Raw genomic sequence first — 17,611 nt, 5'->3', positions numbered from 1 at the left:
TGAGGAAGAAATAGATACCGCAAGAAGAGAAGATCTGAGTGAAGGAGAGCTGAATTATGATCGAAAAATGAAAAGAAAGAGAATAGCAAGTTGAAGATACGCAGGTCCTGAATGGGCGTATGCAACTACGAACAAATGGCAGCAAGAGTTTTCTGTCTTTTTGTTTTGACAGAGAAGTTCCGGGTCAGTATTTTGGCATGTGAAGAAAGCTAATGAACTGAACTGTTGAAACAATCGGAGAAGACATTTTTGAGAAAAGAAACTCTTAAAGTAACCAGAAGAGATATTGATAACCTGATTTGACTTTTTGTAACCTGACACTGGCAAAGCTGCTAACTGATTTTGACAAGGGATCCTGGAAGTGAAACTGAACTGCTGAAAGAAGAGTTGTCTATTTTTGATTTTTTCCTGCAAGTTTTTCTAAATTTCTTCTGCTTTCCGATTCTTTACAGATCATGGGTAACATTACTCAACAAGGTAGAGATGCTGAGCAATGATGAGCATTGGTTTGGCGATTATGTGTGGGATATTGTTTGTGGTGTTGATTGTGGGTACGTCTGTTCTTGTTAAGTGGGAAGCCAACGATACTTCTGCTTTTGAAACAACTACTGCACTAACTGCATTAGAGAAGTTTAGGTTAGATGAAAAATATTTGCATGAGGATACTAATCTGCAGAGATAACTTTCTTCTAATGTTTTCTATTGCTTATTGAGTGAGTATGTTGAGACAATGGATGCAAAAAAATGCTTTGTGTGTACGCAGATTCCTTCAACAGTTGAGGAAGGAGTCACCTATCATTGTCTGCCTTTAACCTACGGGATAAGTTGTAGTTTGTTACTAACAAGATTTTGTAACCAGGAGTACATTCAGTACTTTTATTCTAACTATGATGTAGAGTTTTCGTTTGTTCCTATAATTAGGTATTGGAGTAGAGTAGCTAAGGAAAATGACATAGTAATGGAGGTTTCTTTGAACCTACAATGACGTTTGCTTATGCGCATAAAAATAATTTGACATGCTTGCTTACACCTTTAGAGAAAAGCTTCTTAGATCACACAGATGACAGGAGAAAAGCATTAAAAGAGAAAGTTGAAAAAGGCTTAGAGAAGGGTACGTACAAGAATGATTATGCTTATAGTACAATTAATACACAAGGGAAATTAGCTTTAGATGCACAACACATGGGGAAACTGTGTATATAGGCCTAAATCGCGCACTGACACTTTTGTGGGAACGACTGAATGTAGGCATATGTTTTTGTTTCAGAGTAAATGGACATTTATGTTAAATGGACGGAACCCTGTTATTCCAGGGATTTACTACATCTGTGGACTTAATGCTTATTACCGTCTTCCAAGAGGATGGTATGGGACATGTTATTGTTATTTGGGGATAGTTTTCCCAGAGATTTATCAAATGGAGGATTTGAAAAAGTTTCAGAAAGTGACTGAATTACATCTTAAGAGACAGAGGAGGGAGTCGTCTTTTGCCATAGTGGGAGATATATTTGGAGCAGTGATTCCTTTGGTGGGAGTCATTCTGAATTCAATAAAGATTCAAAAGTTGTCTACTATTGTGGATAACATGCTGACAAGTTTTCAGGAGCCATACTCCTGATAGATACTGAGTTAGCTGCTGATAGAGCTATGACTCTTCAAAATCGTCTTGTTTTAGACATTCATTTAGCGAAGGATGGTGGAGTCTGTGTAATGATTCATTCTAGGCACTGTTGTTCGTATATACCAGATAATAGTAAAGAGATAAGAGACTTAGGCCCTCATTCTGACCTTGGCGGGCGGCGGAGGCCGCCCGCCAAAGTCCCGCCGTCAAGTTACCGTTCCGCGGTCGAAAGACCGCGGCGGTAATTCTGACTTTCCCGCTGGGCTGGCTGGCGGTCGCCTTCAGACCGCCAGCCAGCCCAGCGGGAAAGAGGCTTCCACGATGAAGCCGGCTCGGAATCGAGCCGGCGGAGTGGAAGCTGTGCGACGGGTGCAGTTGCACCCGTCGCGTATTTCACTGTCTGCGCAGCAGACAGTGAAATACATTTAGGGGCCCTCTTACGGGGGCCCCTGCAATGCCCATGCCAGTGGCATGGGCACTGCAGGGGCCCCCAGGGGCCCCGCGACCCCCCCTACCGCCATCCGGATCTCGGCGGTCCGACCGCCGGGATCTGGATGGCGGTAGGGGGGGTCAGAATCCCCGCGGCGGTGCAGCAAGCTGCGCCGCCGCGGAGGATTCAATGGGGCCGCGGTACACTGGCGGGACCCCGCCAGTGGTGCCGGTCCGACCGCGGCTTTACCGCCGCGGTCGGAATCCCCATTGAAGCACCGCCGGCTTGTCGGCGGTGCTCCCGCGGTCCTCCGCCCTGGCGGTCAAAGACCGCCAGGGTCAGAATGAGGGCCTTACTTACTAATCTGACTAATACAAGTACTGATTTGAAAGAATTGAAAGAACCAGGTGTATGGGAAAAGGTTGGCAAGGGGTTTGCTTCAGTGAGAAATTAGCTCAGCAGCATTTGGAATGGGGTTCTACTGAAAATAAACAAGGGATATTAATTGTTGTGGTTTGTCTGGATTGTGAAAATTATACAAAAGAATTAAATTGAAAAGGTCAAAGAATAATCAGAGGATGGAAGAAAAGAAAAGGGAAATATTTTACAGGGAAAATTCAAGGGGGAAACGAAATTATGAAGAAATTGAATTGTAAACATTTTTGTCGATGCAGAAAATTGTGGGTAATAATTAGTGTGATGACATATTTAATCATCAGAGGAGGGTTTGCTAGCACAGGTGGTCTTAAAAATTATTAATGAGAGTTTATGTATTTTGAATAATAAGTTGGTGTAGAAAAGTAATAACGTAGAAAGATAATGCACACATTTGAAAATGTGATCACGAAGAATGGCCATCAATGTTGACGAAATGTACTAATCAATGATTAAATATTATTGAAATGTTGAATATATGTTAGACTAATGCAGTAATATGTCATATTAAGGGTTATATAGTAAGCTTTAGCTTTATTAATTGTAGGCCCTAACTTAGCAAGTGTCTTGGCCTACTTGCCAGGCCTCATGTAAAAGCTGTATTTCTTAGCGTTTAATAAAGTGGCTGACCAAGTGAGTTAAACTGTGAAATTTCTATTCTATTGTTTAAATGTGCTCATAACGGGAGCTTTTCGTGTGAACCAACTACTAAGAGATGATGTTCTTCCTAATGCAACATTTTATGTGTAATGTGTGCGAGACTGACTTGACCAGGGAAAGAACAATGAAGATACTGACTTGAGTAGAAGCTGCAACAATATTGTTACCTGACAGGCTGGATGACGAGGACATCACAAGACGAACCAATCAACAATATGTGAATGGAGAAATGTTAGAATTCATAGATTTGGGATATTAGTTTTATTGGACCGAGTGTGAACATACGATTAACTGACCCATAGGGATTTAGAGGATAGTTTTAACAGTTTTGACTTAACGACACCGCAAAGAGAGAAGATAGACTTTCTGCCCTTGCCTTCATGCAGTCATTACTGCCCATTTTTCCTGAACGAAAGGTTAGTACTTTCTTATGCGTGTGGACTAGAGACGTGTTTAACTTAAATGCTTAAAGACTTTGCCCTTTTAAATTCTGATGCTGAAGCCTGATGCTCTGCTGATCGACTGATGTCCTGAGGACGAAGACTGATTTTGCTTTGCTGACCCACCCCGAGGATAGGTATATCCTTATTTTGATTATCATGTATATTTGCTTTTTCTTTCTAGGTACCAACTGAACTGTTATGATAGAGCAATAGTTAGATGTTTTCCAAATTTGTGTTACTAAATTGTTTTGCATGAAGCCCAACATGCTGATGCTAATTTGATGTTAGTTAAGGATTCTCACTAATGACTTACGATAACAGGGACTGATATTTGATGAGTTTCTCTGTTGAATTCCATGTATGTTATAACGTTGACACAGTTGACTTTGTTAATGATTTGCACTATAACCTTAGAATGTGTTGTTGTTCAAGCTTTGATTAGGCTACGTTTCTTCATCCGCTTTGGACAACCAGTGTTGTTTCTCTATGTGTTTCATTTGATTTTGAGATTAATCTACATGACCTTAGCATTGTTAATATAGGGAAATACACATTCTAAACTTTTACTAAAGGTGTGGTTATTCATGATTGAAAGGTCATGGTGCATAATAATTACTCACTCCACTGCTTATTGATTTATTGATTACTAATGATTTTTTATCATTATGTATTGATTATTGATCATGTACTGGATCCATGGTAAGAACTTCTTAATTGCGAGTCAAAAGGTTCATCGACCTATTTGCATCTCTTTGTAAGTTTACTTATTAAGGTCAGACGTGCTAACACCTTCTGTGCAGAATTGTAGTCAGGCTATGGCCAGGCTAAGTTTTGCAAAAAGTACTCCTGCCCACTGCAACGCAGGGTGGGGCTCATGCTGTTAAAATGCACAGGGCACAGTCTTGACTACACTCACAGTAGTCACAGGGTAAGGCAGCAAGCTGTGCCCTCCATACCAGGCTCAGCCATAGGCAGTACCTTGGGAGTAGTACACTATCTACAATAACGACTGGACATTATTCTTACTATTGCACTGGGGGTACTGCACACAGCTTGTGCTGTGTGCAATGTACATAAATTCTGTTTAGCTTTAGATCATGCTGCATGGGTTTTTCACAGGAGTTGAACCCTGGCTGTGCTCTGAGATCTCTATTTTTAGGACAGCAAATTTCTCACAACTACCTTTATTGTCACATACATTCACTTTTAATCATGTCTTTTCGGATAGCTGGTTTTGGAAAAGATCACCTTCTATTTGAAATGTATGATGGGATTCACCGATGTGTATGTGCTTCTAATATTGGTACACAAGATAACTGAGTTGCAGAGAGATATATTTATTGTATACTTATTATTAAATTGTAGATCTCCTGGTTTTACAATAGGAACTTAGCCACTGTCAACACTTCCCTTGTGCAAAGGACAAAACACAGAAAAGTTTTAGCATTTGAATAATTTCTCATTTTGATTGCACTTTGTATTTCTGAAAAAAATCACCTGTTCAATTTGTTTGATCCACACTTTCATGCAAGCCTCGATTCTTTCCAGAGCCTCAGTGCTATTCACAACAGCTATATAGTCAGCAGGACCCTTCAAGCTTTTCAAGTCATATGTCGTACATTTTTCCAGGTTAACCTTTGTGGAAAAACGCAGTAAAAACAATGTTAGTTGTGGAATCTAAACGACCAGCTGTATCATCCCTCTTACGTACATGTCCTAAAGTAATGTGTTGTGCAACAGAATTTTTTTGCTGACTTATTCATAAATGTAAGTTTATGCAGTCGTTTTACTTGAGAATGAGTCCTATTAAAAATTGTAACGTACTTGTTCATTTTAGTTACTTGCATTAATGAAAGTACACTTCCAATTTGGAATTAGAGCTATATATATATAAATTCGCATTACTAGTCGAAAGGTAACTGATTTGTTATGTAAGGATTTCTGGACATACTGAATAGAAAATGGATTCCAAAACTGTTCCTCTTTAGCTTTAGTTTCGACAGAGAGAATAAATGTCCCAACACTCCCGGATGTAAGAGCCAGAAGTTGATTGAGACGAAATTGTGACAGTTAAAACCTTGTTTTTACAAACTGTAACCATGGCGGAATAATAATGATCTAGAAAAAAAGTAAGTCAAACCTTCTCCTCGAGGCTTTGCTGAGCTCCTGATAAGACGCTAACAAATCCCTCAAGCGAATTGAGAAAGTCTTGTCTAACATTTGCTGAATGTTGGGGCCCACTCGCATCACCCCAGCCATAGTCCATTGTCTTTAGGGAGGGAATGTAAATTTCAGATAGCATGTTTTCCACACTTTTTAAGACTCCATCTTGAGCTGTGTCCAACATGTTGAAATTCACCTCCTGGAAGAAAAAAAAACGAAACGTGTGAGCTGAACCAGGGCAAAACTAAAAAGTGCAAACTACTGTTAAATTTTACAACGTTAATGCCTCACACTAAAGTATTTGAACACTCAGTTCTCCAACACTTACAATATATGGTCAATACAGAGATTTAAGAGGATGAAGGAATGTTTCTATCGTATATTGTATAATTTTTTTGCAACACTGTAAATACAAGGAAGGTTAATCTAACATACTTTATAGTGGCCTAAACTTTAACTGACAATTTGTTTTTGGTCCGCAAAGGAAATACGTTATGTTGCTTACTTTACGTGTCGTTTCAACTGAATTTATCCTCTTGCACTTGTTGGCTTACTTTTCCTGGGAATCATTTAGTTTCCAGTGCTGCATGCAAGTGGCTAGCTGTGAACTACACTAAGACTATGGCCCTCATTCTGACCTTGGCGGTCTTTTCGCAAGACCGCCGAGTTACCGCCGCGGTGAAGACTGCCGACCGCGGCGGTATGCCGCTGTGCGCATTCCGACCGCTGGGAGCGTTCCGCCGGAAAACCGCCAGCAGCCACACTGGCGGTCGGCGGGAAAGTGGAGACTGGTCAACCTCCACCGCCACGCCAGCAGAACACCGCCCACAGAATTACGACCCACATTTCTGTGTGGCGGTCTTCTGTTGGCGGTCTTCTGTTGGCGGTCACCTCCCCATGGCTCCTGTCGCCTCCCGGAGGACCAACGCACAAGGTAAGTTGATCGTCCGTGAGGGGAGGGGGTGGGGGGGTCTTGTGTGATGTGTGCGTGCATGGGGGTGTGCGTGTGAGTGTGTAGAGGGGGTGTGTGAGTGCGTGCATGCGGGCGGGGGGTGCTGCTGTGCCTATGGGCAATGTGTGTAGTTTGGCGGGTGCGCATGTCGGCATGTATGGGTGCGGGTATGTGTCCCCGTTGTGTATGTGTGTGTGTAGGGGGTGTGTATATGTGCATGTTGGGGGTGTGTGCATGTCGGGGTGCGTGTATGTGCATGTCGGGGTGGGGGTGGGGAGGGGGTTCGTACCACCTCTGGGGGGTGTCAGGGGGGTGGAGGGTGTGGGGGGAGGACTCGGGGGGGCAGTGGGGGGTGGGGGAGACCCCTATCAGTGCCAGGGAAGGAATTCCCTGGCCCCGATAGTGCCTACCGCCATGGTTCGCATGGCGGTTCCCGACCGCCAGAAACCGCGGCGGTAAGCAGGGTCATGATACCGTTGGCGGTCTTGGGTCGACCGCCGGGCCAGAGTGCGCAGACTCCAGCCCGTCGGTCATGACCGCCGTGGCGGTCGGAGTGGGGAAGTGGCGGTCGATCGCGGCGGTGACCGCCGCGGTCAGAATGACATTTTTTTGACTGCCGGTCTGTTCGCGGTCCGACCGCCGCCTCTCCGCCGACCGCCAAGGTCAGAATGAGGGCCTATGTGTTGCCCCAAAACGCATTTGCCTCTCGCTATCTATCTTCCAGACGGATGCAAGTATACCTGTGGTAGAACCTCAACCACGTTTTACACTCGTACTCAATTTCTTAGTACAAACTCACCTATAGCTGTAGTAAAGGGAGCTTAAACTTCCCACAATGAAAGTAAAGTGTAATTAATTGACATTAAGATATAAGTATGCAACGTTGATAATCATGTACTATTCATATTTAGATTGACCATAGCTAATTTAGGACTGCTTTTAAAATGGCTAGAGTTAGTTGTCATCATGCTTTGTGACAAATAAACATTTTACTTTTAGGTGAATCTGAAGTTCCAATTAACAAATTGTTTGAAATTGGGTTTCCGGTTGGCAGAGGTATGCACCTTGTCCAAGTAGGAACCACAATCCTAGTCAGGGTAAGTCAGATATACACCATAAATTAGCCTATGCTCACTCTCTGGTAGATTGGCACAGAGCAGGCAGGCTTAAGTTAAGAGGCAATTTTTAAAGTATTTGTGCATCACTTCAAACAGTAAAACAGTGGAAACACCCTCAAAAATATACCACACATGGTTAGAAAGACAGAGCACAATGTAGTGAATAAAACAAGACCAAAATGACAAAAATCCAATAAATAGAAGTTAAGATACAAAAATTTTAAGAATAAACTTAATTGTAGTGCTTAGAAGTATTAAGCACCGACTGGGGCTATCTGGTCATGCTAAACTGGTTCAAATCTGAAAAGTCATGCCGACCGCAATGGAGCGCAGGTAGGATACAGCAACCAGCCTTGGTCCGCTGAAATAGTACCTGGGTTCTGAGAAGCGTCAATGGCAAGAAAAAGATACGAGGAGCAAGTGTTGATTCCAAAGATGTAGGCAATGCATTGGCTCCGAGCTGTGCAAGGTTGAAGATGCATCAGGAATGGAGGTGATGCGTCACACAGTCGGCAATGTGATGCTCCCAATCCTCACAGCAGCAGTGCAGCACCAGCATCAAAGGTGATGCTCAGTCCTCAATCCTTGCAGCAGTGTCAATGGAGATCAGGCGGTTCCAGTCAGCACAATGGCATTGTTGCACAGGTTCTGGTAGTTGCAGAACTTTATGCCTACTTCCAAGGGCCAAGGACTGGATTGGCACCGGGTGGCAGAGCAGGACTTGCAGCAAGCTAAGTTCCGGTGCTGTTGATGATGAGTGCGTAGTCTTCTGTGACTCTGAAACTTCAGTAGAATAGGAGACAAGCCAGCAAGCCCTTGGAGTTCAAGTGAGATGGGTCTAGTCCATCCCCAGGAGGGCAGAGGGTAGCACAGCAAAAAGCAGTTCTTCCAGAGCAGCAGTCCAGAGGGGCAGGCCTTGTACCAGCACAGCAGTCCTTCTTCCTGGCAGAGATCTTTAAAGGTCCAGAAGTGTATTGATTTGGTAGGGTCAGAGGTCCAATACTTATACCCAGTTTTGACCCTGAAAAAGGGGTGACTTCAAAGAAGGGTCTTTGAAGTTCACAGAGGTCCTTTCTTTCTGCCCTGGCTCTAAACTCAATACACTGGGTTAAGCAGATCTTTGTGTGCGAGCAGGTCACTGCCTAGTCAGGTGTACCTCCCTCCCATCCTGCTCGGGATGACCTATCAACATGCAGATGGCCGCTCAGTTACACCTACTGTTCCATTGTGTGAGGCTGTCTAGAGGGAATGCAGGAAATTAACTGTAACCGCAGCCCAGATGTGTTTTGGAGACAGGCACACAGGACTAAGAGCAGAAAAATGCCAACTTGCTAAAAGTGGTGTTTTCAAAACTGTAGCAGTAAATCCAACTTTACTATTAAAGAAGATTATTACAATTCCATAGGTGCTGAACATGAAATATCTACTCGTTCTCAGTTAGGAATTACAGATTATAAATGTAATAAGAAATCCCTAATGTTAACCAATGAGAACGGTAGACCTCACAATAGTGAAAAATTAATTTGAGAGATTTTCACTATCAGGACATGTAAAACTTAAAAGTATATGTCCTGCCTTAGGATTACATCGCACCCTTCTGTATGGGCTACCTAGGGCTTAAGTTAGGGGTGACATATGTAATAAAAAGGGGGGATTAAGTTTTTGAATGCCAAGTCAACACAGCAGTGTAAACTGCACATACAGGCTTTCCAATGGCAGGCCTGAGACATGTTTAAAGGGCTACTTAAGTGGATGGCACAATCAGTGCTGCAGGCCCACTAGTAGTATTTTATTTACAGGTCCTAGACACATACCAGGCACTTTACTAGGGACTTATAAGTAAATTAAATATGCCAAATGTGGATACACCAATGTTACCATGTTTTAAGGGAGTGAGCACATGCACTTTAGCACTGGTTAGCAGTGGTAAAGTGTCCAGAGCCCTAAGGCCAACAAAATAAAATCAGCAAAAATGAGGCAAACTAAGCCAAAACTTTGGGGGAAGAGCACCCTAAGGCTCACTGGTCTATCACGAATGCAATTTTTTTTGTGTTCATTGCCGCTTCTTGTTCATTAATCTCAGTTTGTTGCAGATAATCTAAGTTTGAAGGCCAAAGAGGGAAGCCGTATTTGTCAAAAATCTTGAAAAGCTAATGAGTACCCGACTGTATCTTTCCACTTCAAGAGGATTGGATATTTTCATACGAACTGTGTGTAGGTGAAGTAAATGTTAGAACTGTATAATTTAAGCTAGTGCAGAGTACATTGCAGTTCAGAATGCTTTTGTCTGCATATCAATGCAGCTCACAGCCAAGTTGGAGATTTTATGGTACTTCTATTATATAGGAGAACTTAATATCTTAAAACTTCACTTAGAGGCGACTCCATGCTAGTTAGTTCTCTTTCTAGATGATTTTGATTTGGTTTGAACTACATATTATTTGATGGATTCATATGATTAACCAATACTAATCTGATTTCACGTTTCTGTAAATGGTTAACCATTTACCAAACCCTTATGGTTTGAAAATGTAATCATTCTCTGTATAGACTGTGGAGCCTAATATACTTCATGTTATTTGAATGTATTGTTTTGTTGATCAGCCACAGTTGTGAACTTCGATTCGTCAGAAAGCACTTTATGGGCCCTAAATTTGCATGACGAAAAGCACTGACAAAACTGGTAACAGAGGATGATTTTCACTAAAGGTTGAATGATTTAAGTTTACGTTTGATTCTGCCCTTATTCAATTTGCGGTCCCAATCTTCCATAGTCCCATTTGATTTACTGATAGCATTCCATTGTGATTTACTGATGGCATTCCAGTGTTCCTGAAAGTGGTTGCGGTATCCTAGGAGTCTGAGTATAAGTATGGTTATGTGTTTTTGATTGTTAGATGTTGAAAGTTTTGGTGCTTGGGGGTTGTGATGATTTGGCATACTTTGAGTTGTGGTGTCAATTTAGCTTCAAGAGGGCTTTGAGTTGAAGGTGAAAATGTAACTGCCTTTTCATAAATATTGCTTGAGTTTACAAAATGAATGTGCTTATTGCTCAGAGCTGAATATTGGTCGTTGGATTTGTCGTAATCCAAGATCCCAGGGTTAAGATATATGTAAATGGTATTTGTGTTAAGACTGAGGTGTTGGGACTAAGAGGAGCCCCGGCTGGACCAAGATAGGGACTTTCTAAACTTCTATTGTGATATTGCACTAACTGAGATTGGTGTTCGGTTGATCCTTAGAAAGAACGCAGGAGTAGACCACATTAGTCAGGGTGAGTTCCCTTCAGTCAAGAACTTTGTATGTTGTATGTGCGAGGAGGGTCCTATTCCTAGTTTCCCCTACAGCAATGGGGGATTATTTTTTGTCTTTACGCAAATAGATAAAAAAAAAAAAAATTGATACTCGCTCATGGAAAGCTGATTGGAGTGAAGTGAGGGTCCCTGTGTGATCTTGCGAGTTACATTATTTAGGGGTTACGCCTGGATTGGTTGTTCAGCTTGTACGTCGTGCTGGGATGGTTTGTTATGTTGTCAGATGTTTCACTATTATTGGATGTCTGTGTTATTAAGTACTGCGTTCTGAGTTATAGGGAACCGACTGTCATTTAAATTTGAGGATCACAAGTCATGTGTTTACTTTACGTTAATTACAAAGATGAAATTATTTAAGAAAAGAAGAGCTATGTTAAGAAATTATGGACCTCATTTACTTCGATGCACCAGTTTTCTTGAGCTGACCTGCACTCTCTTAATGACGCAATGGGAGCACAATATTTAAAATATAGTGCTCTATGGAGCACAGTGTCCACAACTGCATCAGAAGGACTAGTGTCAAAATGTTGCTGCTAGTCCAGCAATGCTAAAGGGGCCCGATTGAAAACCGCACAGTGTCACTTTAACACCAGCCCTACGCAGGTGTTAAAAGAATGACTCTGTGATGGCACAGTGAAATCTTGCAGATTTCACTGCATCATTTCTGTGGGGCTTTTTGCAGGGGGACCCCTACCTTGCATACATTATACCTGGTCCAGGTTTAATGAGGCACAAGGGTTTACAAACTTGCGCAATGGTACCACTGTATCAGTTAGTAAGTGTGGCGCTGTGTGGGGGACTGTTTGCGCTGACAACATATGAATGATGATGCACCACAGAGCACTAAATTCAAGAGTCCAATTTTTTAAACGAGTCCATAAAGATCTTCTTTTTATCTTCTTTTTATTCTTTTTGAACACCACCCATATTCATAGCATAGCCTTTAAAATGTGGGTCAGAATGGGATCTTAATGTGGAGTTTGAAAGTGGCTTGTAGAGGGCCTAATAGGGACTGTGTCACAGGATCATTGATGATGCTTTACACAGGACATTCTGGATGTGACTTTACAGGTATCTGGAGATGATTTTTGGAGTGGAGTTGGATAGGGCTTTGAGAATGTGGCTACTAAAAAGCATCGAAAGAGGTGTCTGTATGGAATTTGTAGAATGAAAGTATATGGCTCTGATGAGGAAGTCTGGATGGAATTTCAAGAACAGATCTGGATTGTACTCCATTAATTATGGACTGCCTGCTGCCCCTGAGCACCCTCAGGGAGTGGCATAAGGGTTTCATCTGTAAGTGATGATGTTGTACATTTGACAATTCAGGATATGGTTTGGGCTTCTACCAGAATGGCGTAGGGGCTTTTCAATGGATAGATCATACATTCTACAAGGCACAGAGCAGGAGTTCGCATAGGTTGCCATCTCTGCAATAATCAGTGCACCAAGTTTTAGCATGGAGTGGAGCCAGAGCTCAGAGATTCTTGAAGAGGGAATTATACATTAAGAGGTTCTGCATCAAGATTAGTAAGAGTCTCAAGAGAGTGTCTATTGTTCCAGGTGTATTCTAAGGATTAGTGTTATACCTGTCAGCCTTAGGGGGCTCTCCCCCTCAAACTTTTTGCCTTACTCCTCCAATTTTGCTGATCTCGTTTTTGTTACCCTCAGGACTTTGTGCACATTAACAGTGCTAGGGTGCATGAGCTTACTCTCTAAAAACATAGTAACACTGGCTTACACTCAGGTGGCACTTTTAATTTACTTGTAAATCACTAGTAAAGAGATACTACCTGTACCAGGATCTGTAGGTTACTTACTACTACTGGGCCTGCTGCACTGCTGTCACCCACTTAATTACCCTTTTTAATATATCTCAGGCCTGCCCCTGAAGCCTGTGTGTGCAATTTATACTCCTATTTCGACCGGGAAAAAAACCTTTTGCAAGGCCTAAGCCTTCCTTTTTAATCCATGTACGTCACCCCTAGGGTAGACCCTAAACAGCCCATAGGGGAGGGTGCAGTGTATTTTAAACAGTGGGCATGTAATTTTATCTTTTACATGTACTGGCAGTGAAAAACTCTACAATTCACTTTTCACTACTGCAAGGCCTACCTCTCCCATAGGATAAAATTGGGTTACATTATAACATTTAATAAGTGATGAATTTCATTTGGGAGCAAGTAGGAATGTCAACTTTGTTGTCTAAAGAACTGTGATTTTAAAATCCTCTTTAATGGCAAAGTTGGAATTTAAGTCACAATTCTGAAAAAGCCACTTTTAGAAAGTTCATATTTTCATGTCCCAACCATTTGATGCCTGTGGCCTGCATCCTGGATTTCACGACTAGGTGTAGCTGGGTGTTGGTGTAAGGAAATGCCTCCTTGGCATGGTTACCCCCTGACTTTTTGCCTTTGCTGATGCCAAGTTTTGATTGAAAGTGTGCTGGGGCCCTGCTAACCAGGCCCCAGCACCAGTGTTCTTTCCCTAACCTGTACCTTTGTTTCCACAATTGGCACAACCCTGGCACTCAGATTAGTCCCTTATAACTGGTACCCTGGTACCAAGGGCCCTCATGCCAGGGAAGGTCTCTAAGGGCTGCAGCATGTCTTATGCCACCCTAGGGACCCCTAACTCAGCACATGCACACTGCCTCACAGCTTATGTGTGCTGGTGGGGAGAAAATGACTAAGTCGACATGGCACTCCCCCGCGAGTGCCATGCCAACCTCACACTGCCTGTGGTAGAGGTAAGTCACCCCTATAGCAGGCCTTACAGCCCTATGGCATGGTGCACTATACCACAGGTGAGGGCATATGTGCATGAGCACTATGCCCCTACAGTGTCTAAGCAAAAAATTAGACATTGTAAGTGCAGGGTAGCTATAAGAGTATATGGTCTAGGAGTTTGTCAAACAGGAACTCCACAGTTCCATTATGGCTACACTGAAATCTGGGAAGTTTGGTATCAAACTTCTCAGCACAATAAATGCACACTGATGCCAGTGTGCAATTTATTGTAACATGCACCCAGAGGGCATCTTAGAGATGCCCCCTGAATACCAATCCGACTACTAGTGTTAGGCTAACCAGTTCCTGCCAGCCTGCCACAAACCAGACGAGTTTCTGGCCACATGAGAAGAGTGCCTTTGTCACTCTGTGACCAGGAACAAAGCCTGTCGCGGGTGTAGGTGCTTGTCACCTCCCCCTGCAGGAACTGCAACACCTGATGGTGAGCCTCAAAGACTCACCACTTTTGTTACAGCACCCCAGGGCATCCCAGCCAGTGGCGATGCCTGCCCCTCCGGCCACTGCCCCCACTTTTGGTGGCAAGGCTGGTGGAGATAACGAGAAAAACAAGGAGGAGTCACCCACCAGTCAGGACAGCCCCTAAGGTGTCCTGAGCTCATGTGACCCCTGCCTTTAGAAATCCTCCAGCTTGAGATTGGAGGATTCCCCCAATAGGATTAGGGATGTGCCCCCCTCCTCTCAGGCAGGAGGCACAAAGAGGGTGTAGCCACCCTCCAGGACAGTAGCCATTGGCTACTGCCCTCCTGAGCTAAACACACTCCTAAATTCAGTATTTAGGGCCACCCCAGAACCCTGGAAATCAGATTCCTGCAACCTGAACCAAAGAAGAAGGACTGCTGACCTACAAGCCTGCAGAGACGATGGACGACGACAACTGCTTTAGCCCCAGCCCTACCAGCCTGTCTCCAGAGTCGGAAACCTGCAACCAGAGACGCATCCAACAGGGACCAGCAACCTCTGAAGCCTCAGAGGACTGCCCTGACCCCAGGACCAAAAAACTCCCATGAGCAGCGGCTCTGCTCAACAACAGCTACATCTTTGCAACAAAGAAGCAACTGTCAAAGAACTCACTCTTCCCGCCGGAAGTGTGAGACTTCACACTCTGCACCCGACGCCCCCGGCTCGAGATTCAGAGAACAAACACCACAGGGAGGACTCCCCGGCGACTGCAACCCCGTGAGTAGCCCGAGACAACCCCCCTGGACTCCCACAGCGACGCCTGCAGAGAGAATCCAGAGGCTCCCCCTGACTGCTACTGCCTGTAACAAGGGACCCGACGCCTGGACCAAGTACTGCACCCGCAGCCCCCAGGACCAGAAGGAACCGAACTTCAGTGCAGGATTGACCCCCTTGGTGACCCTCTGCCTAGCCCAGGTGGTGGCTGGCCCGAGAACCCCCCCGTGGCTGCCTGCACCGCTAGTGACCCCCGGGTCCCTCCATTGTTTCCTATCTAAAACCTGCTGGCTGCTTTGCAAACTGCACCCGGCCGCCCCTGTGCCGCTGAGGGTGTGTTTTGTGTGCCTACTTGTGTCCCCCCCAGTGTGCTACAAAACCCCCCTGGTCTGCCCTCCGAGGACGGGGGTACTTACCTGCTGGCAGACTGGAACCGGAGCACCCCTGTTCTCCATAGGCACCTGTGTGTTTTGGGCACCTCTTTGACCTCTGCACCTGACCGGCCCTGAGCTGCTGGTGTGGTAACTTTGGGGTTGTCTTGAACCCCCAACGGTGGGCTGCCTATGCCCAGGAACTGAGACTTGTAAGTGTCTTACTTACCTCACAATCTAACCATTACTTACCTCCCCCAGGAACTGTTGATTTTTGCACTGTGTCCACTTTTAAAATACCTTATTGCCATTTTAACAAAAACTGTATATGTTATTGCTCTAATTCAAAGTTCCTAACTTACCTGTGTGGAGTACCTTGCATTTTATGTATTTATTTCAAATCTTGAACTTGTGGTTCTGAAAATAAACTAAGAAAATATATTTTTCTATATAAAAACCTACTGGCCTACAATAAGTCCTTGAGTGTGTGTTCCTCATTGATTGCCTTTGTGTGTACAAGAAATGCTTAACAATACCCTTTGATAAGCCTACTGCTCGACCACACTACCACAAAATAGAGCATTAGAATTATCTAATTTTCCCACTATCTTACCTCTAAGGGGAACCCTTGGACTCTGTGCACACTATCTCTTACTTTGAGATAGTATATACAGAGCCAACTTCCTACAGTTGGTCTTTGTGTATTGCTCCAAGACAGTGAGACAAATGCTGTATGGGTGTTGGCAGGATAGGCTTTCTTTGACTTGATGGGGCAGAGCTGTCACCTATAACACTTGCACATCACAAAGGCTCTGCCTCAGCACACTCACAAAGGGTTTAACATTAGTCCTTTGACTCCCCGGACAAGCTGGAACAGGACGGGAAGGTAGGAAACTCCAAACACCTCTGTTGGTGAAAACCTCCAGAAGCATCTCTACCTCCAAATTTGGCACCAAGTATAAATGTTAGACCCTAAGACCCAACTCTTCAGTACACCTCTGGACCTGTGTATACTACAGAAGAAGCACAGCTGTGTTATTCTGCTTCCCTGCGTGCTGACAAAAAGGACTGAACCCGCACACCTCATCCCAGGCTGAAGTGACTTTAAGGTCAGCTGACTGACCTGTTCTGAGGTACAGGAACATAACAAGCTCTAGAGGCTTCCCTGCATCTGCCCAGCTGACCTGCTGCCTAGATCTGCAGCTGGACCTGCCTGAGCACTGCTGACCTCTGCTAAAGGGATTTCCTAATGCCCAAGTGGTGTACCTAAGGTACTAAACTCTTGGTGGGACATCAGTTGAGATCCTCTTCAAGTAAAGGAGAAATCCTGAAGTTTAGGACTCTTTGTAGTTGGAAACAGGACAAAATCTTACCACCAGCGAATACCAGGAAAGCAAAAGCTGCACTTTGCGGTACAGCATAGCCACCCTGCAATGACTGCCAACACGAATCTCCAGCAACGACCGTGTGGGATGCCTGAGAGGATCTTTGCGCCACAGCAATGACGTCCATGAGGCCCAGCCTGCTCTTTGGGCTACAGTGGGACCATTCCCAACACTCTTGCTGCTCCTCGCGTCCCCCTTCACAGAACACTTCATGCTGGACTTTAGAAGGTAACTCTTTCAGCAGGGCTAATCTAGTCCCTGTATCCAGCCCACGCTCCATTGCATTCATCCTGAACTTGTGACTTTTACCTGGTCTCGCACAACCAGATAACTGCAAGTGGCGCTTTGTGCTTTTAGGCACTATATTTACCTTAAATCTTTGAAACTGTATATCTCTGGTTTGATTTGTTTTTATTTATATCACAAATAATTTATTACATTTACCTTTTTTTCCTAAATTGGTTTGGGATTTTTCTTGTGTTTTCACTTTAATACTGTTTGAAGTGCTGCATAAATACTTTATACATTGCCTTTAAGTTAAGCTTGACAGCTTTTATGCCAAGCTTCCAGGGGGTAAGAACACGTTAATTTGGAGTTGTTTGTGAATTGTGTCTACACCCTGACAGGAATTGTGGTTACTGCTTGAGTAGGGTTTCACCTCACCTCATGTAGTTTTTGTTGCCCCTTAGGTGGCCCTTGTTTCATTGGTCAGTGGGGAAATGTCTGTGACTACTTT

General features: G+C 43.9%; 1 protein-coding gene across 1 annotated transcript in view; it reads right to left on the bottom strand.

Moving 5' to 3' along the window:
• Positions 1-17,611, bottom strand: part of DNAH5 (dynein axonemal heavy chain 5) — a 4,110,061-nt gene that overhangs the window by 3,600,714 nt on the left and 491,736 nt on the right. The window contains exons 5-6 of the mRNA XM_069219645.1: positions 5,730-5,951; positions 5,087-5,224 (exon numbers count right to left, since the gene is read on the bottom strand). Of these exons, the coding sequence (XP_069075746.1) occupies positions 5,087-5,224; positions 5,730-5,951 (360 nt within the window). The remainder of the gene's footprint in view (positions 1-5,086; positions 5,225-5,729; positions 5,952-17,611) is intronic.

The sequence above is a fragment of the Pleurodeles waltl genome, chromosome 2_2, assembly GCF_031143425.1.
Source record: "Pleurodeles waltl isolate 20211129_DDA chromosome 2_2, aPleWal1.hap1.20221129, whole genome shotgun sequence".
Lineage (NCBI taxonomy): Eukaryota > Metazoa > Chordata > Amphibia > Caudata > Salamandridae > Pleurodeles > Pleurodeles waltl.
The sequence above is the reverse complement of the archived record's forward strand: the minus strand, read 5'-3'. Positions and strand labels throughout refer to the sequence as shown.